Raw genomic sequence first — 16,265 nt, 5'->3', positions numbered from 1 at the left:
CGGACATGCCGCCTGGCAAACCTTTCCAGGATCCATTATATATATATATATATATATATATATATATATATATATATATATATATATATATATATATATATATATATATATATATATATATATATATATATGCCTTTATTAGCGGTCTGTGCTTCTTGACTTTTTTTTTGTTGCCAGTCTTCCTTATGCGCGTCCTGTATGCGTTGTGATGGAGCAGAGAAGTTTGTTCAAGAAATGGCAGAGATGTCGGTCGGAGGTCGACTCCTCTACAGGCTTTGTGCTATAATGTGAAGCAGACATGCGAACATGAACGCAAGTACAGAACGAAAAGGGCAAGGCAAAGGCCTTTCGTTCTACTTGTAATTGCGTTCGCACGCCTGCCTTTCTGGCGAATTGATTGATTGATTGATTGATTGATTGATTGATTGATTGATTGATTGATTGATTGATTGATTGATTGATTGATTGATTGATTGATTGATTGATTGATTGATTGATTGATTGAGTTTACCGCCCCGAGGCATCACAGGGGCTTTCAGAGACGCCGTAGTGGACGGCCATGAATCATTTACCATCTTGTTCGACTTTCGGTTGCTCTATAACTTCTAACCCAATACTATATGGTGAATCAGTTCTGCGGACGCCGCAACGGGGTGGAAGGTTCAAGAAACAGAAAAAAATATATTGTCATCCCACCGACTACATGTAGCACGAAGCTACAAAGGAAACCCACACGGGTTTCTTAGAAAAGACAGCTTTCCAACTGAACAAAAGTTAATCGTAAATCTGGGTCCGGGTTTGGCATTTCAAGCCGTATTCTGGGCACTCGTGCGGTGGAAGAAAAGAGAGGCTTAACGGTGTGTACTGGGTTCTCCCGCAACGAGACCGAAATGTTATCGAGACGGCGAAGAATCTTGCGAACCATTCAAAAGCAAATAAAACTCAAACCAGACCGCAAAGGGGCGTCGACAGTGCATCAAGGCCTCGCATCTCCCGCAGCGGTACGGAAAGGCATCCAGACGCTCGAGCATCGGCGAACCATTAGAAAGCAATAAAACCCAAAACGCGACAGGATAGAGGCAGCAATTCGTTCGATGCCTCAAGGCCTCTTCGGTTATCACACATTGGCGCTCATTAAAGAAAAAATAAAAAATTGCCGACGATTACGTTACTTCCTAATGCGAAATTTGAGCGCAGCAAGTAAGCTGTTTCACCTTTTCGATAGATTGAGGCAAAGAAATCGAGCAACACATGTATGCGCTATCAAAGAATTTTTTTTTATTTTTCACACGTATTCCTTTAACAAAGACTCCACTAACAGTTCTTAACAGTCATGAAGGAAGCTTTGTGGTCGGAGAAATAGACTGATATATGTTCGACTTGGTACACCAATGCTTGATTCTCAAAGACGAGATGTATACAAGTGCCTCGCGAGGTTGTCACAGCCGTGGGACGCGTTACGAGCGAGAGGAACGGGATGTTCTCCCGCATAAGTGTTAGGAAATTGCTGTTTGTCTTTATGTCAACATTAAAGTCCCCCACTACTAACATCGGTGTGGATCGATGGACGGTTAATGCGAGTTGCAGGAAGTGCACGACGTCTTTCGTGAGTGCGGTAGCGGACTCACGAAAGCGGTATCAGTCGGTCGCTGCTAGCGCTGGGGGGATGAAAGGGGGGCGGAGCTGGTTACGAGGCCGACGATAACGCCGACGACGACGCGAAACCCAGGAACGGACGCCAAAGAGCCATTTGTGTAGCCAGCCCTCCTCCACAATCTCCTCCTCCCTTCCATCATCCTCCCTCGCCGGGAGAGCCGACAGCGCGCATGCGCGGCGGCGGAGCAGATTCGTCGGCGAGCTGGTTATGAGGCCGACGACGACGCGAAATCCAGGAACGGACGCCAAAGAGCCATTTGTGTAGCCAGCCCTCCTCCACAATCTCTCCTCCTCCCTTCCATCATCCTCCCTCGCCCGGAGAGCCGACAGCGCGCATGCGCGGCGGCGGAGCAGCAGATTCGTCGGCGAGCTGGTTACGAGGCCGACGACAACGCCGACAACGCCGACGACGACGACGACGACGACGCGAAACCCAGGAACGGACGCCAAAGAGCTGCGCTCTAAAATAAAAAAGGACCTTCGCCAGAAGAAACGACTCAACGACTCCATTGCGCTTGGTGTGTCGTCTTCTCTCACGTCCGTGTCGTTTTTTTTTATGTCGCGCAGTATCATTTAAGCAATGGATTAGCAACTTGCCCGGAATGCTGCTCTCATTAAACCGCCCTTCGAAGCGACTCTCCGAATTCAAAACAGCCCTTGCGTTCGTTTCTTTAAAGGGACACTAAAGCGAAACAATAAATGAGTTCATACTAGTGAAGCATTGTTTGAGAACCCCGCAGGCAGTCATATAAAAAAAAATAGTTTGATTATTAGATGAGAAAATGAAGGTCCAAGTATCATTATTTGAATTTCGCGCCGAAACCTCAGCGCTGGTACGTCAGCGTGACGTCAGGGATTCCAAAGTATGTTTTCGCATTTGGGCCGCGTTGGCAGAACAAAGGTTCCCGAAACTTGCCATTTTTAATCTTTGGTCCCTTTAGAACGCAATGTAGTCAGTCTGTACCGCTATATATAATTAGCAGGCCCTAGAAGATGCCATCAGAATCCAAGACGTCACAGCCCCCAGGTGCGGGAACTTAAGCAGGCGTCGCCACCCGTATTTCGCTCTGGCGCTTTTTCTGGCTTACCAAACGCCTTATCGTTGTAAGAGTGGTGTTTTTCAGTGTAAGTGCAGTGCAGTGCAGTCAGTGCAGTCAGTGTAAGAGTGCTGTTCAAGAACGGTAATTTACTAATGCAGAAGAAATCATCTTTCACTTTAGTGTCCCTTCAACGGCGTATACGTACACGACTTTCGCGAAGCAAGCGAGGTATATAGTTGCATCGCCGATGCATCTGCGGAGCGCCACCGGGGTGGTAATCGAATACTCGTCGCGCGGCGACGTGTTTTAGATCTCTTGCGGCAGCAGTCGGAATGCGGCCAGCAGCACTCCCGTGCTCCGCTTTGCCGTGCGATCGAGACGGAGGAAAGACGACGAAGGGGGGTGGGGGAGGGGAGTGGAAGGGCGGCGGGGAGTGCTGGCGAAGTGAAATTCCAACAGCGCGCTCCGCTTTCGCCGGCCGTGGGAGAGCATTGTTGCATTTTTAAACGGCCTGAGATAGCGAGACGGGGAAAGGAGGCCGGCGCTTGAAACAAAAGCGAGCGCGCAAGAGAAGTCACGCCACTAGCACAAACACGCACACAGAGAAAGTCACACGGGCGGTTGAAGGGGTGCGGCGTGGGAGTCCCGAAAAGGTGTCTTACCCGGGTATAGGCACTGAGAGCAGAGTCAATTTCACGCCACTGTGAGGCCACGTGGCGCGTGATCTTTTGTTTACCGACGGACCGACGCAAGAACAGCGGCACGCCAATATGGCGCCACGCCGGGCCGGCGTTTAATGGCGCTGCTTCGTGCGAGACTGGAACGTTGTTTTCGCGTTCATGGTTACATTGCGCTTGGTTTTACAGTGACGATATTAAGTGAAGGACAGGACGTGGACGTACGTAGCGCTACGTACGTCCTGTCCTTCACTTAATGTCGTCACTGTACAACAAAGCGCAATATAACCATTAACGTTAACCAACTAGACCCCTTCATTGCTTTACTAAACGTTTTCGCGTATTAAAAAAATTTAAATTAGGTGGTTTTACGTGCCTAAACCACTATCTGATTATGAGGCGCGCCGAAGTGGAAATTTCTGGCACTGCTTCGTGCGAGACTGTAACGTTAGTTGTTTTCGCGTGTTAAAAAAATTATAAATTGTGGGGTTTTACGTGCCAAAACCACCTTCTGATTATGAGGCACGCCCTAGTGGGGGGCTCCAGAAATGTCGACCACCTGGGGTTCCTTAACGTGCATCTAAATCTAAGTACACGGGTGCTTTCGCACTTCGCCCCCGTCGAAATGCGGCCGCTATACGGCCGGGATTCGATCCCGCGACCTCGTGCTTGGCAGCCCAACACCTTAGGCACCATAAGCAACCACGGCGGGTGTTTTCGCGTATTGTTGAAGAGGATGGTTCGGGAAATGGCTCTACACGTCTTGTCGGCAGTTAAATTTGTCGCACGTGAGGGTTTTCTAAGCCATATGCTATAGTGTTAATCCCCACATTCAAGTGGCGTCGAATTGAGCTGCCATTGTTGGGCCGATGTAAGCCGCACGGTGGGAACTACACTGGCGCTTAGGTTTCCTTTTTCCTATACAGTACAGTGATAATGCGGGATATTGTTATTTCACGTTGGCATGGCAGTTCAAGGCATCGCACCTGAGGGCCCTGCCGATGTTGCAAGAAATTGATGCGTTCATCGTTGCCTCAAGTAAGGCCGATAAGTGGCCGACGTTGGTCCACTGTTCTCACACGATGCGTCTTACACCGATACTGTTCTTGGGCGGCGCTACAGAGCGAAAATCGACGTGTCACGACGTGCTTACTGCACGTCGTGACACGTGGAGCCGAGAAAATGCTTCGGGATATCGTAGTTTCGCGTTGGCTTGTCAGTTAACGGCGTTTCGTACGTTAGGCCTTGAAAACGCAGCATTTCCTTGGGTTTTCTTTCGATCGTGAGCTAAAATAGGAACGACCACTGGTCAGTCTGCTGCCCAACGTACGTGCCAGGGCATAATGGGAAAGAGGAAGAACAGATTAAGTCTACGTACACCTCGTAAGCGTGAGAACAACGGTTATAGCGAGGGCAGCTGGAAATAGGAACAAGTCGCGAAGGTAAAGAGAGAAACTATATGTATGCACACAAACGGCTGAAGTGTTCTTAGGCCCCCGAATGTATACACGGACTCTGCTATGTTCTACCTGGTTCTCGAAGAATACAATGACCTCGACGAGCTTTCTGGTCGAGGGAAAGCCTATAAATGGCATTCACCCTCCAATACGAGGGAAAAAAAACAAAACACTTGTCGCTTTCCTACGCACAAAGGCTTTAGCGACTGTCGACGCTTAAACCAAAGCAATGAAAACTTAAACACTGACACATTTCTATGCACATACGCAATTATTCCGATCACTCACAGATCGAGCGCTTTTGTTTTCTTTCTTTTCTTTTTTTTTAGCCTGCAACGTACCAACTGTATTCCTGCGTACCTTCAGATGCATGGGAATACAGTGACGTCATATTCTCCTTTGCTATCAGTACGTGTTCCTACCAAGCTTCGAGCATCGCGTGGGATTCGAGTGCTGCATTGTCAGGCTCCATGATTGCAAACAGCGCGCCTGGTGCGAGCAGGCACAGTACAACAAATTTACTTGTTACCTACATCGAACACAACAGTGAAGACCATACACGCCACAGTGCGCACAGTTCTCCACAGCTGACTGCAAATCAGTTCCGTAATCTTGTACAGTAAAAAAAGATAACTACATCGATGACTGCGCTACCGTCTCAGCATAGTTCTTTATACAACTACGGCACCACGACCGTAATCTCGCACATCGAAGGCTGCAGTGCAGTTTCTGTACTATTCTACAGCAAAGTACATCTGAGTGACCGCGACCTTCTGCAGCAAGAACTACAGAAAAGTCTTCATTACAGTGTATACAGTTTTCTACAACCGACTACAGCGCTGTGGCCGCAATATTCCAGAGAGAAAACCCAGCAGAGTGTCTGTAGTCTTGTATACAGCGAAAGCGACAACGTGGATGACACCCCAGCCTCTGTACTACGTGGTATTCTACATTACGGCACCGAATTCGCAGTGCAGACTGCAGAGCATCAAGGCAAACGCACAGTACCTGCAGTCTTCCATGGCGAAGGCTTCAGTGCAGTAGAAATACCATACATCACTGCCTTTGTTGCCTTCGTACTTGCCACGGCGTGACCGACGCAGTATTCCTTTTTTTCTGCGCCGACTCCATGGGTCGAGAAAATTAGCCAAGTAGCTTACGTTACCGCTCAGACGTTTCCCTTAATTTCATTCTCCGTCGACCAAGACGCAGCCTCGGCCAAACCGCCGTAGCTATCACCCGTCGTCAATCTCGAGCACCACCACTTAGGTGGAAGGATCAATAGCCGCCAGCCTGCCTGCCTGCCTGACCGCTATAATTATCGACCTTCGGTCACTCGGCCCTTGAGACGTGCATTGTGTACCGTTCACCTTGCGCCTGGCCGACCTTGGCTGCAGCGTTCGCCTTCGGCCTGTTGATCAGATCTCTCCTCCCCACTAAAGAATGCATGCTTCGACGTCTTACGCCGCTGCTCTGCAGAGAAGGCGGTGAACCAGGGGAGCACTCCCCGCGGCGATAATGAGCACACGTGACAGGTGTGGTGACGGTGGTGAGAACTCTGGCAATGAAGTGCGCTTTGACGAAGGCTACTCACAGAACCGTGGCCGGGACACGTCAGAGGATTCGTTCAGAGCTCCCAGGTTAAAAAAAAAAATTATGGGGTTTTACGTGCCAAAACCACTTTCTGATTATGAGGCACGCCGTAGTGGAGGACTCCAGAAATTTCGACCACCTGGGGTTCTTTAACGTGCACCTAAATCTAAGTACACGGGTGTTTTCGCATTTCGCACCCATGAAAATGCGGCCGCCGTGGCCGGGATTCGATCCCCCGACCTCGTGCTCGGCAGCCTAACACCATACTCACTGAGCAACCACGGCGGGTTGCTTCCAGGTTGTCTGCTTCTCTTACTGTTGCGACAGCAGTGGATCAGGGTTACAAATTCGGTTTGGTGCCTCCGGGCGTCCACCTTTGCGGATGTCGGTTCCGTTTCGACATGACGCATACCCACGAGGCAGAATAGCCACACAAATGAGAACTAACGAAATTTTGAGGAAAAAAAAATAAAAAGCAGGAAAATAAACATACCACATAAGGAAATGTAGCCAAATTCAAAAAAAAAACGACAACAAATGAAATAATGTGTCTCAAAAATCGCAGCACGAGAACGGAACTCCTGGCTACGTAACATGTTGGGTGCTCATATAAAATTATATGAATTGCATCGCAAGTTGCTCTGTAGCAGCGGCCAAACTGCACAGCTCTACGCGGTAATGAATTCGGAATAAATATAGTCATCGAAAACGCAAGGTGACGAGAGACGGGGGAAATACAAAAAAACACTCGCGTGCTGTGCATTGGGTGCGGGTTAAAGATGTCCAGGTGGTCGAAGATAACCCGGAGTACGCCGCTGCGGCATGTCTCACAACCATATAGTGTTTTTTGGCACGGAAAACCCCTAAATATAATTTAATATAACTTCAAATTGTGTGCGGCCTTCTCACAAGGTCTGAACTTGGCGCAGCATATAAAACTAATCTCCCTTTCTCTTTTCTTTTTTCGCAGGGGAACCATGCACCTGTGGCCGGCGCTCTTCTTATCGGTCCTGGGTGCCGGCTGGGTATCACGTGAGTCACGTGACCATCATCTTCCTGCTCTTCGTCTGCAGCTAGCTTCTTCTTCTTCTCGTATATCTAATATATGTGTAACAATAAAGGTTAATAATAGAACAACGAATAGACTACGACGCGAACGAATCGTCGCAACGGAAGTACCGAAAATCGTAGAACTTCCCACACTAATCACCAGGGGGAACTGTGGCGCTGCGGTCGTCGAGCCACCGTGGGAATGATGGTCAGTACACGGATTTGTCTGAGCTTCGCGCTTGTGGCATCGTTTATTACGCTTTATTTGTTTTCATTCGCCTAACTTTCAAGGCAATCTATACTTTCTTTTTTTTTAAATTCAGAAGGCAGTAAGGCTCCGCGAACACTCATAATCGCTGCTAACTGCAGCGGTTCGGCTTTTGTATGCGTCCGTGGCGTATATATAATGGTTTCAATATCGGGCTTCTGTGCTTGAGGTGCTGCGTTCGAATACGGCCATAGGACAATTTCAATAATCTTTATTTAATTACTTACAGGCCAGCACTTTCCCGAAAATGGGGAGTTTACAAAGTCAAGCAGCCGTTTTACGAAGCCAGAAGGACCAAGTTTAGGCAAATCTATGCGCTAGCAGTCATCGCTATGCTGCCTGACCACCCCGCTTGCCACTGCCGTAGACATTTGCGCCACAGTTCCCTCTAACGATTGCATGAAACTCGATGAACGGAAGTGCCGGAAACAAGGAAGAAACGTACGAAGAGGCACTTTACCCGATGTTTGCCTCTTTAAAGGGACACTAAAGAGAAAAATTATTTCTTCTGCATCAGTAAACTACCTTTCTACGACACCAAAAACACCACTCTTACCACGATAAGACGCTTGGTAAGCCAGAAAGAGCGCAAGAACGAAAGACGGGTGGCGACGCCTCGTTGAGATTCCCGCACCTGGTCGCTGTGACGTCATGGATTCTGATGGCAGCTTCTAGGGCCTACCTAACTATATAGCGGTACAGACTGACCACATCGCGTTCTAAAGGAACCAAATATTACACATGGCAAGTTTCGGTGACCTTTACTCAGCGAACGCGGCCGAAATGCGAAAACATACTTTGGAATCCCTGACGTCACGCTGACGTACGGGCGTTGGGGTTTCGGCGCGAAATTCAAATACTGATACTTCGACCTTCATTTTCTCATCTAATAATCAAACTATTATTTTGAAATGACTGCCTGCAGAGTTCTCAAACGATGCTTGATTAGTCTAAACTGAGTTATTGTTTCGCTTTGGTGGCCCTTTAGAGTTGTCATTTTGCACGCTTTTTGATCCAGCTTATAACACTGCCAACCAGCAGCCAACGAGCTAGGAAGCGGACTTCGTCCGTCCGCAACGACCAGCCACCCTGTCGAGTGGAATCCCCGGGCTGCGCAGAACGATGCGCAGCAGCCGGAAGAAAGAAAAGGGCTGTGGCCGGAGAACCGATCGCGTGCTCTTCGATGGCGTCATGGAGACGATGAATGCCATCGCAGAAGTTCGAAAAAAGCAGCATTCGTGAGCCAGAAAATGGGCCGTACTAATCCATCTGGAAGATCGACGTTTAGGAGTGTTGCAAAGCGCCGTGTTTGTCGTACCTGTTTCTTTGTTTATGTCCCGTTTGTGCTTTTGCAAGTTCACTGTGTACTACCGACTGCCCAAATTCACACCCCGTAAAGTGAAGCGAGTGTATATGTTGTGGCTAGGTGAGCTGAAGGAAGGGATGGCGGTGGGGGGGGGGGGGGGGGGGAGGGGTAACAAGCAAAAGCAAGAAGGTTAACCATACCTGCATCGGGTTATGTTGCAGGGGAAAGGAGGACGTGGGACGTACAGTAAACTGTAAAGTAATTTACACCCCTACGGCTGAATAAGGGTGTAAATCAGTCTATAAATCGCACTCTTACACCCGAAAGGAGTAAGGGTGCGAGTTGTAGTCCAGTCTGCACACCTTTTCACCCTTAAGTGCACAAATTAGTTTACAGTGCAGACCACACAGTGACACGTCTCTGAGCGGTCCCTCAGGTCCGTCGAGTTTGAGAATATCATTAGAGCGCGCGTACATCTCTGCACTGATGACGGATAAGTCCATGCACTTCAGATCTTTGCATCTGGGGTAACTTGGTCGTAAAATCGAATTGCCAGGACGGGATCTTCAAGTGCGGGCGGAGCAAATACGGTTCACATAGTCTGCATATATATATTGCGAGTTTGGGACAGCCGGGGACAGCAACCGAAAGCGAAGAGTGTCAAAGAGCCGCTAGCGTTCGGTTTCTTCCTTTCCCGATATCTCGTATCACCCGATTCTCGGTCCTACTTCCGGTTGTCGGTTTGTGCCAATGCTCTGGAACAGCTTCAGAGTTGCGCTGGCTATCCCTGAAACTTTTTGTAATTTTGAGTAGAAGTACCAACTTCGTCTCTTTCTCTCTATCCCTACCTGCCTACTCTATCTCTCTATCTCTCTCTTTTTTTTTCTTATTCTCTCCGTCTGCTCTCATCTACCTGTCTCTCCCTATTTATCTACACTCTCTCTACCAATCTGTCACTCTCTCTCTATGGACTCTTACCTATCAACTTTCTCTCTCTTTTTATATTTTACTTCTACACACTATCTACTTTTATACCTCTGTCTCTCTCGCTGTCTACTGTCTCTATACTTACCTCTGTCTAATCTATCTATCTATCTATCTATCTATCTATCTATCTATCTATCTATCTATCTATCTATCTATCTATCTATCTATCTATCTATCTATCTATCTATCTATCTATCTATCTATCTATCTATCTATTGCATCTATCTATTCCACAGCGGCAGCCGCGGCCGAGGGAGGGCACAACCGCACCCGCCGAGAAGTGCAGCCGCGGACGGACCTGAAGATCGTCTGCTACTACTCAAACTGGGCCGTGTACCGGCCCTCGCTGGCCAAGTTCACGCCGCAGAACATCAACCCATACCTGTGCACGCACATCATCTACGCGTTCGCCGGCTTCAACAAGCGCTACGAGCTGAAGCCGTACGACCCGTACAATGACATCGAGCAAGGTGCGTGACTGACTGATCTCTTTCCGCAACTGTACCGGGCGCTTCTGTTTATGCGGAACACGTTCGTTTAAATGAAGTCACTGAGCATGTGTTGGTGGGCTAGTTGGTTAAGCATGATTACAAAGACGGCGCCGAATAAAACAACACACGAAGAAGGGGAACACGAGACAGCACGTAGGCGCACTAACAACTGAGTGTTTTATTTCTTGACATAGTAATATATAGCTGCTGTCAAGGATCAAAACAACAAGAATAAACAGGGCAGTCATCTGCATCGCACAGGGAAGCCAAGATACGCTCTCAAGATACGCCAGTTCCTTTGTCGAAAGAGAAACTGAGGCTTCACTGATACAATCAACACCACGATTTTTGATCTCAAGCGCTTCCAATATCCCCCTTGTCAGTTGATGATCAGCTCTGTTCAGGACACTGGTTCTATCAAAATCTGGGATGCACTTGTGAGCCTTGTAAGGCTCACAAGTGCATTGTGTATTGTGTGTTGTTTTAGACGGCGCCGTCTTTGTAATCATTTAAATGAAACTGCCGAATCTAGGACCCAGCCATTTTCGCAGATAAGCTGCGCGGCTATAGGCAGACATTGGCAGCATAACATCTTCGGCGATATCTTCGTTTATTACCTAAAATGTGGTAACAAGCTTTTTAATTATTCATTTTTAAGGCCTATGTTGTAATTGCGAAAGTCTCGAATTGCAGTACGAGGGTCAACAGTTTGCGCGTTTCCTTCTTTGTGACCTTCTAATACCAACGCCCGCAGGTAACTACAAGAAGTTCGTGGGACTGAAGCAGTACAACCCTGGTCTCAAGACCATGGTCGCCGTGGGTGGATGGAACGAGGGCTCTAAAAGGTTAGTGGATGCGCGGAACTGTGGATGCATTTGCTGCGCAAAAGACGTATTCCCAGTGCGAATACATCCTAAAGCTTGGCTTACTTCACGGCGTTATTCGTTCTTTTTTGGAGTAACGGGCCATTGTAATGAGATTATGCAGGGTCGTGGAGGCTTCCGTGAGGGGGTTAAAATGTCAGAAATACATTTTCTAAAAAAATTATTCCAACTTGGTCTGCGTCACTGTCCCTGCAGCAATTTGACAGACTGCGCTAAACGAAACAAACGACGAAAAAAAAGCAGAGCGGCGGTGATAGGGATCAAATTACGCCATGTTGTCATTCCGAACCAATCGGAGAGGCCGTACCAGCCTCGTGGGCCAATCAGAGCAGACATGATGGAGAATTTGACAATATGGTCGAATGCGGCTCGTTAACATTTGGTTCGTCCGTAATGTATATAGTTGCAAACTGAAACAGACGAGGAAAAGGCAACACGTAATGCTTGTCCGCGGTGTCATTTCGGGATACGTGCCGCGGACACTGTCAAATTTTGTCATACTGTCCAATCCGCTGTCTTGACACCTCAGATTACCTAGCGCGGTGTGGCTATACACCGTCTCGGAGTGATTCGAAATGCCAACGTGGCGAAATTCGGGCAGTGTACAGGATGTGGCCCAGGATAGCATCTCAGACAGGCATTACTTGCCTTCTTTTTCTGTCTGTTTCAATTTGCACTATATATGTTATGAACGTCCGTGTCCTTGTGCCTTCTTTGCGTTCTTTTAAAGCGAACAGCTTTCCTTGGCTCTTTCACCCGCTTTTGTGGTCGAAAATCAGACTTTCACCGTCGAAGCGCAAATTAAGAAGCCACCAACGAATGCTGTCGGGCACGTTCGTTGCTAAACAAGAACCGTTATAGCTCCTAAAGGAACAAATTTTGTCCACCTATACGACCACAACAGATGTGCCGGCTAACGACTCTGTTCTCTGCCGAATTAGGCAATGAAACAACAAGCGTAACCTAAATATCATCTCAGCAACAATTATACGCCGTCAGGCGCATCATCCTTTTAACGAAGCCAACAGCTAGCGCCTATTCGCTTACATTGCTACCCATCGTCGACGGTTTCTCTTCACAATTTCTCTTTTTTGTCATAATCATCGTCGCTGTCGTCACGTTTCTTCCCGACGACCAGCCGAGATCTCGCGAGACTCTCTCGCCCCTTCGCTCACCACGTCTGTCCCCCGTTTGTCGTCTGCTGCAGGTTCTCGCACATGGTGTCCGACCGGAGCCAGCGGCAGAAGTTCGTTCGCAGCGCGATCAAGTTCTGCCGCGAGCACGGCTTCGATGGCCTCGACATGGACTGGGAGTACCCGGCCTTCCGCGAGGGAGGCAAGCCAGAGGACAAGCAAGGGTACGCGCAGCTCATCCGGGAGCTACGCGAGGCCTTCGAGGCCGAGGCCGTGCCTAGGGGCAAGGAACGTCTGCTACTCTCGGTCGCCATGCCCGCCGGCAAGGAGTACATCGACAGCGGTTTCGACGTGCGAGTCATCTCCAAGTACGTGTACACAGTACAGCGACTCCACGCTTCTTTCTAACACTTTATTTAGAGATGGCTCGGTCTGACGTCGTCCGAGCCACCATGTTGGAGTACCAGCGCGATGAGAAACTGTGTCCGTGCCGTCAGGTGCAAGCTATAGGCGTACGTCGAATGATTTTATGATATGAAGAGACACCGAAAAGAAACTTTAGGCATGTTTACACTTATGAAGTATTCTCATTAAACTCTTTCCATTCCTTCACTAGAAAACTGATTACTAGGAGAGAAAATTAAAGACATACTTGTGAATATTGCGGCCAAACCACAGCATCGGCATAGCGCTTACACTGCTTCTATGCACGATTTCTTGTGTGGCGTCTCTTTTCTCGCATGCGTGCAGAGAGAGAGAGAGAGTGGAGGAAAGAAAGGCAGAGAGGTAAACCAGACTCTCTAGTTTGCTACCCTACACGTGAGGAGGGGGATGCGGGAGTGAAAGAGAGAGAGAGAAGAATGCGAGCAGTAATTTCCTGCGATAGACATCGATGTGACGCGTTTGTGTTCCCCTTCCGCTGGAATAATAAGTGTGCCTGCCGATGCTAATGTGTACCTAAAATTTGCTCTGAAGGCTCCCGTGTGCACTCTGCACAGAGAGACGCTGGCCACGCCTATCCGCGACCGGACTAGTGATCAAGTGCCCCCATCGTTCTATGAAAACTGAGCACAGTCGAATTCTTTGGGCACAAGTGCAGCATTTCATATGGAAGGTCATAAAGAGAGAGAGAGAGAAATTTATATACAAACCTTAATGGCGTACAAAACCGCACCGGAGCAGTTTTGTACGATTTCGACTATAACATCCGAACTTAAGGTTTCGTCATGCTTCTACAAAATCAATTTGAATTAACTGTATTTCTTGTTTTAATTTATTCCTTCATTCTATTAAAATCGTAAGCTAGGACCTATTATTTCCCACATACCTATCGACAAATTTTGCTTACGTTATTTTATCATTCTTTTTTTTTCTCTCATTGTTATATCGAACTATACCCGGTTCTTGGCCAATCCCCCGGGCTGGGCACGTGCCACTAACATCTATTCTCTACACCTACACCTACGGTCTGCGTTGGAGCTGCAAGGAAGAGCCTCGCGAGGCATATATAGCTGTTTATGGGGAGCAAGTTCGTCCAACGTGTACGAATTAATTGAAGTGTTACACATTCTTTGAACCGCGCGTGTTACAATGTATAGACTTGCCACATTAAGCACAAGTAATTTCCCCTATGTTGTCCGCAGTGTCAGTGTTGGTTGGCTTCTGATGAAATGTACAGACTTACCGCACACTACAGTAACGCACTGGATGGTGCCACCGGGTTGAAACGAGAGCACTCACAAAGAAGGTGCGCGATTGTTTCATTGCACCCGCAGAAGTCACAAAGTGGGTTGTTGGACATTCCGACCCTCGCGAGGCATATATAGCTGTTTAAGGGGAGCAAGTTCGTCCAACGTGTACGAATTAATTGAAGTGTTACACATGCTTTGAACCGCGTGTGTTACAATGTACAGACTTGCCACACTGATTTATTAAGAGGAAGCTTTAGCTCGGGCCCAACTCCGACGCGGCCTATTCAAATACATGTAAAAACGCAAAAACGTTTTTTCTGAAATAACCCCTGGACCGATTTTAATGAAATTTGTTGCATTTGAGAGATAAAGTTAAATTCCAGTGACTGTTGGAAGCGGAATTTTGATTTAGTGCTTGAATTCTGTTAAAAAGATTTTCAAAAATTCAGAAGTTTGAAAAAAAATAGAAGCACGAAGTTTACAAACTAATAGCTCAGCATCAAGAACAGATATCACGGTTCTGTGAACGGCATCCATTAGGTCATTCAAAGCGGACAAATTTCATATGCCATCTTACATCTTACGTGAATTTGTTACGTAGTTTACCAGGGTTCTGCAAAAGTTGTAATTACATATTAACAAATTTTTTTTAGATTCATATGTAAGATGTCAAATTTGTCCGCTTTAGATGTGCTATTAGGCACAATTCACAGAATTGCGATATCATTTTTCCTTGCTGAGTTACGGAGTTGTAAACTTGATAGTTTCGTTTTCTGAAAACTTGCGATTTTTGCCAATATTTAATAAAAAATTGAAGCCGTAAATCGAAAATTCGAAAGCAACAGTCACTAGATTTTAAGTTTTTGTTTTTAAATGGAACAAACCTCGTCAAATTTGGTGCAGTAGTTGCAGAGAAAAACGAATTCTCCTTTTACATGTATTTAGATAGGAGCATCGGAGCTAAAGCTTCCTCTTAAGCACGAGTAATTTCCCCTATGTTGTCCTCGGTGTCAGTGTTTCTCGGCTTCTGATGAAGTGTACAGACTTACCGCGTACTACACTAACGCACTCGATGACGTCACCGCAGGGCGGCCGACTTCCTCAACCTGCTCACGTACGACTACCACACGGCGTACGAGTCGGCCACCCAGCACCACGCCCCGCTGGGCTCGCCCGACGGCCTGCGCGACTGGGACGAGGAGAGCCGGCTCAACGTGCGCTGGACGGTCGACTACTACCTGAACGCCGGCGCGCCGCGGAACAAGCTCGTCGTGGGCGTGCCCACCTACGGCCGCTCGTACACGCTGGAGGACCCCGACGAGAACGAGCTCGACTCGGCGGCCCAGGGACCCGGCGAGCCCGGCAACTCGACGCGCGAGAAGGGCTACCTGGCCTACTTCGAGGTGAGTCACGCGCTCGACCCCTCAATACGACGCGACGAGCGAAATCTCGATCGCGAACTCGAGACCTAGCGCGGGAGCGCGAGCGCGAACCCGGGCGGCGTTGTTTCCAGTAAGACGCGCGTTGGGTATACCCGGCAGGGTATTATACACACGAACCCAACCTGGCTCGAGCGTGTCGAGTCGGAAGTCGAGTTGAGGCAGATTGAACCGGCACGAATTGAGCCGTCTCAAGAGAGGACGAGCGAGCGACGTACCAATCAAACCGCTTATGCATGCAGGCACGGCGTTTCAGCCATAGACGCGTGGAGTCCGTCCTGGCAGAGGATATGCGAACCCATCCGGCTGGAGCGTGTCGACTCGGAAGTCGAGTTGAGGCAGATTTAACCGGCACGAATTGAGTCGCCTCAAGATGCGACGAGTGAGCAAAGTAACAATCAAACCGTTCGTGCACGCGGGTACGACATTTCAGCCACAGACGCGTAGGGTCCGGCCTGGCAGAGGATACGCGAACCCATCCGGCTGGAGCGTGCGGACTCGAAAGTCGAGCTGAGAGATAGCTTGTTCGATCCGGCAGATGTTCGTCGCGTACGAGGTGAGTCATCTCAAGAAGCGATGATCGCTCGGTCGAA

The 16,265-nt window shown here is 48.3% G+C and overlaps 1 protein-coding gene across 1 annotated transcript in view; it reads left to right on the top strand.

Moving 5' to 3' along the window:
- The window catches only part of LOC139048907 (uncharacterized), a 100,201-nt gene that overhangs the window by 72,384 nt on the left and 11,552 nt on the right, over positions 1–16,265 (top strand). The window contains exons 2-6 of the mRNA XM_070523837.1: positions 7,394–7,455; positions 10,271–10,504; positions 11,280–11,370; positions 12,617–12,910; positions 15,321–15,636. Coding sequence (XP_070379938.1) covers positions 7,401–7,455; positions 10,271–10,504; positions 11,280–11,370; positions 12,617–12,910; positions 15,321–15,636 — 990 coding nt within the window. The 5' untranslated portion in view covers positions 7,394–7,400. The remainder of the gene's footprint in view (positions 1–7,393; positions 7,456–10,270; positions 10,505–11,279; positions 11,371–12,616; positions 12,911–15,320; positions 15,637–16,265) is intronic.

This window comes from Dermacentor albipictus, chromosome 8, assembly GCF_038994185.2.
Source record: "Dermacentor albipictus isolate Rhodes 1998 colony chromosome 8, USDA_Dalb.pri_finalv2, whole genome shotgun sequence".
Taxonomy (NCBI): Eukaryota; Metazoa; Arthropoda; class Arachnida; order Ixodida; family Ixodidae; genus Dermacentor; species Dermacentor albipictus.
The sequence above is the reverse complement of the archived record's forward strand: the minus strand, read 5'-3'. Positions and strand labels throughout refer to the sequence as shown.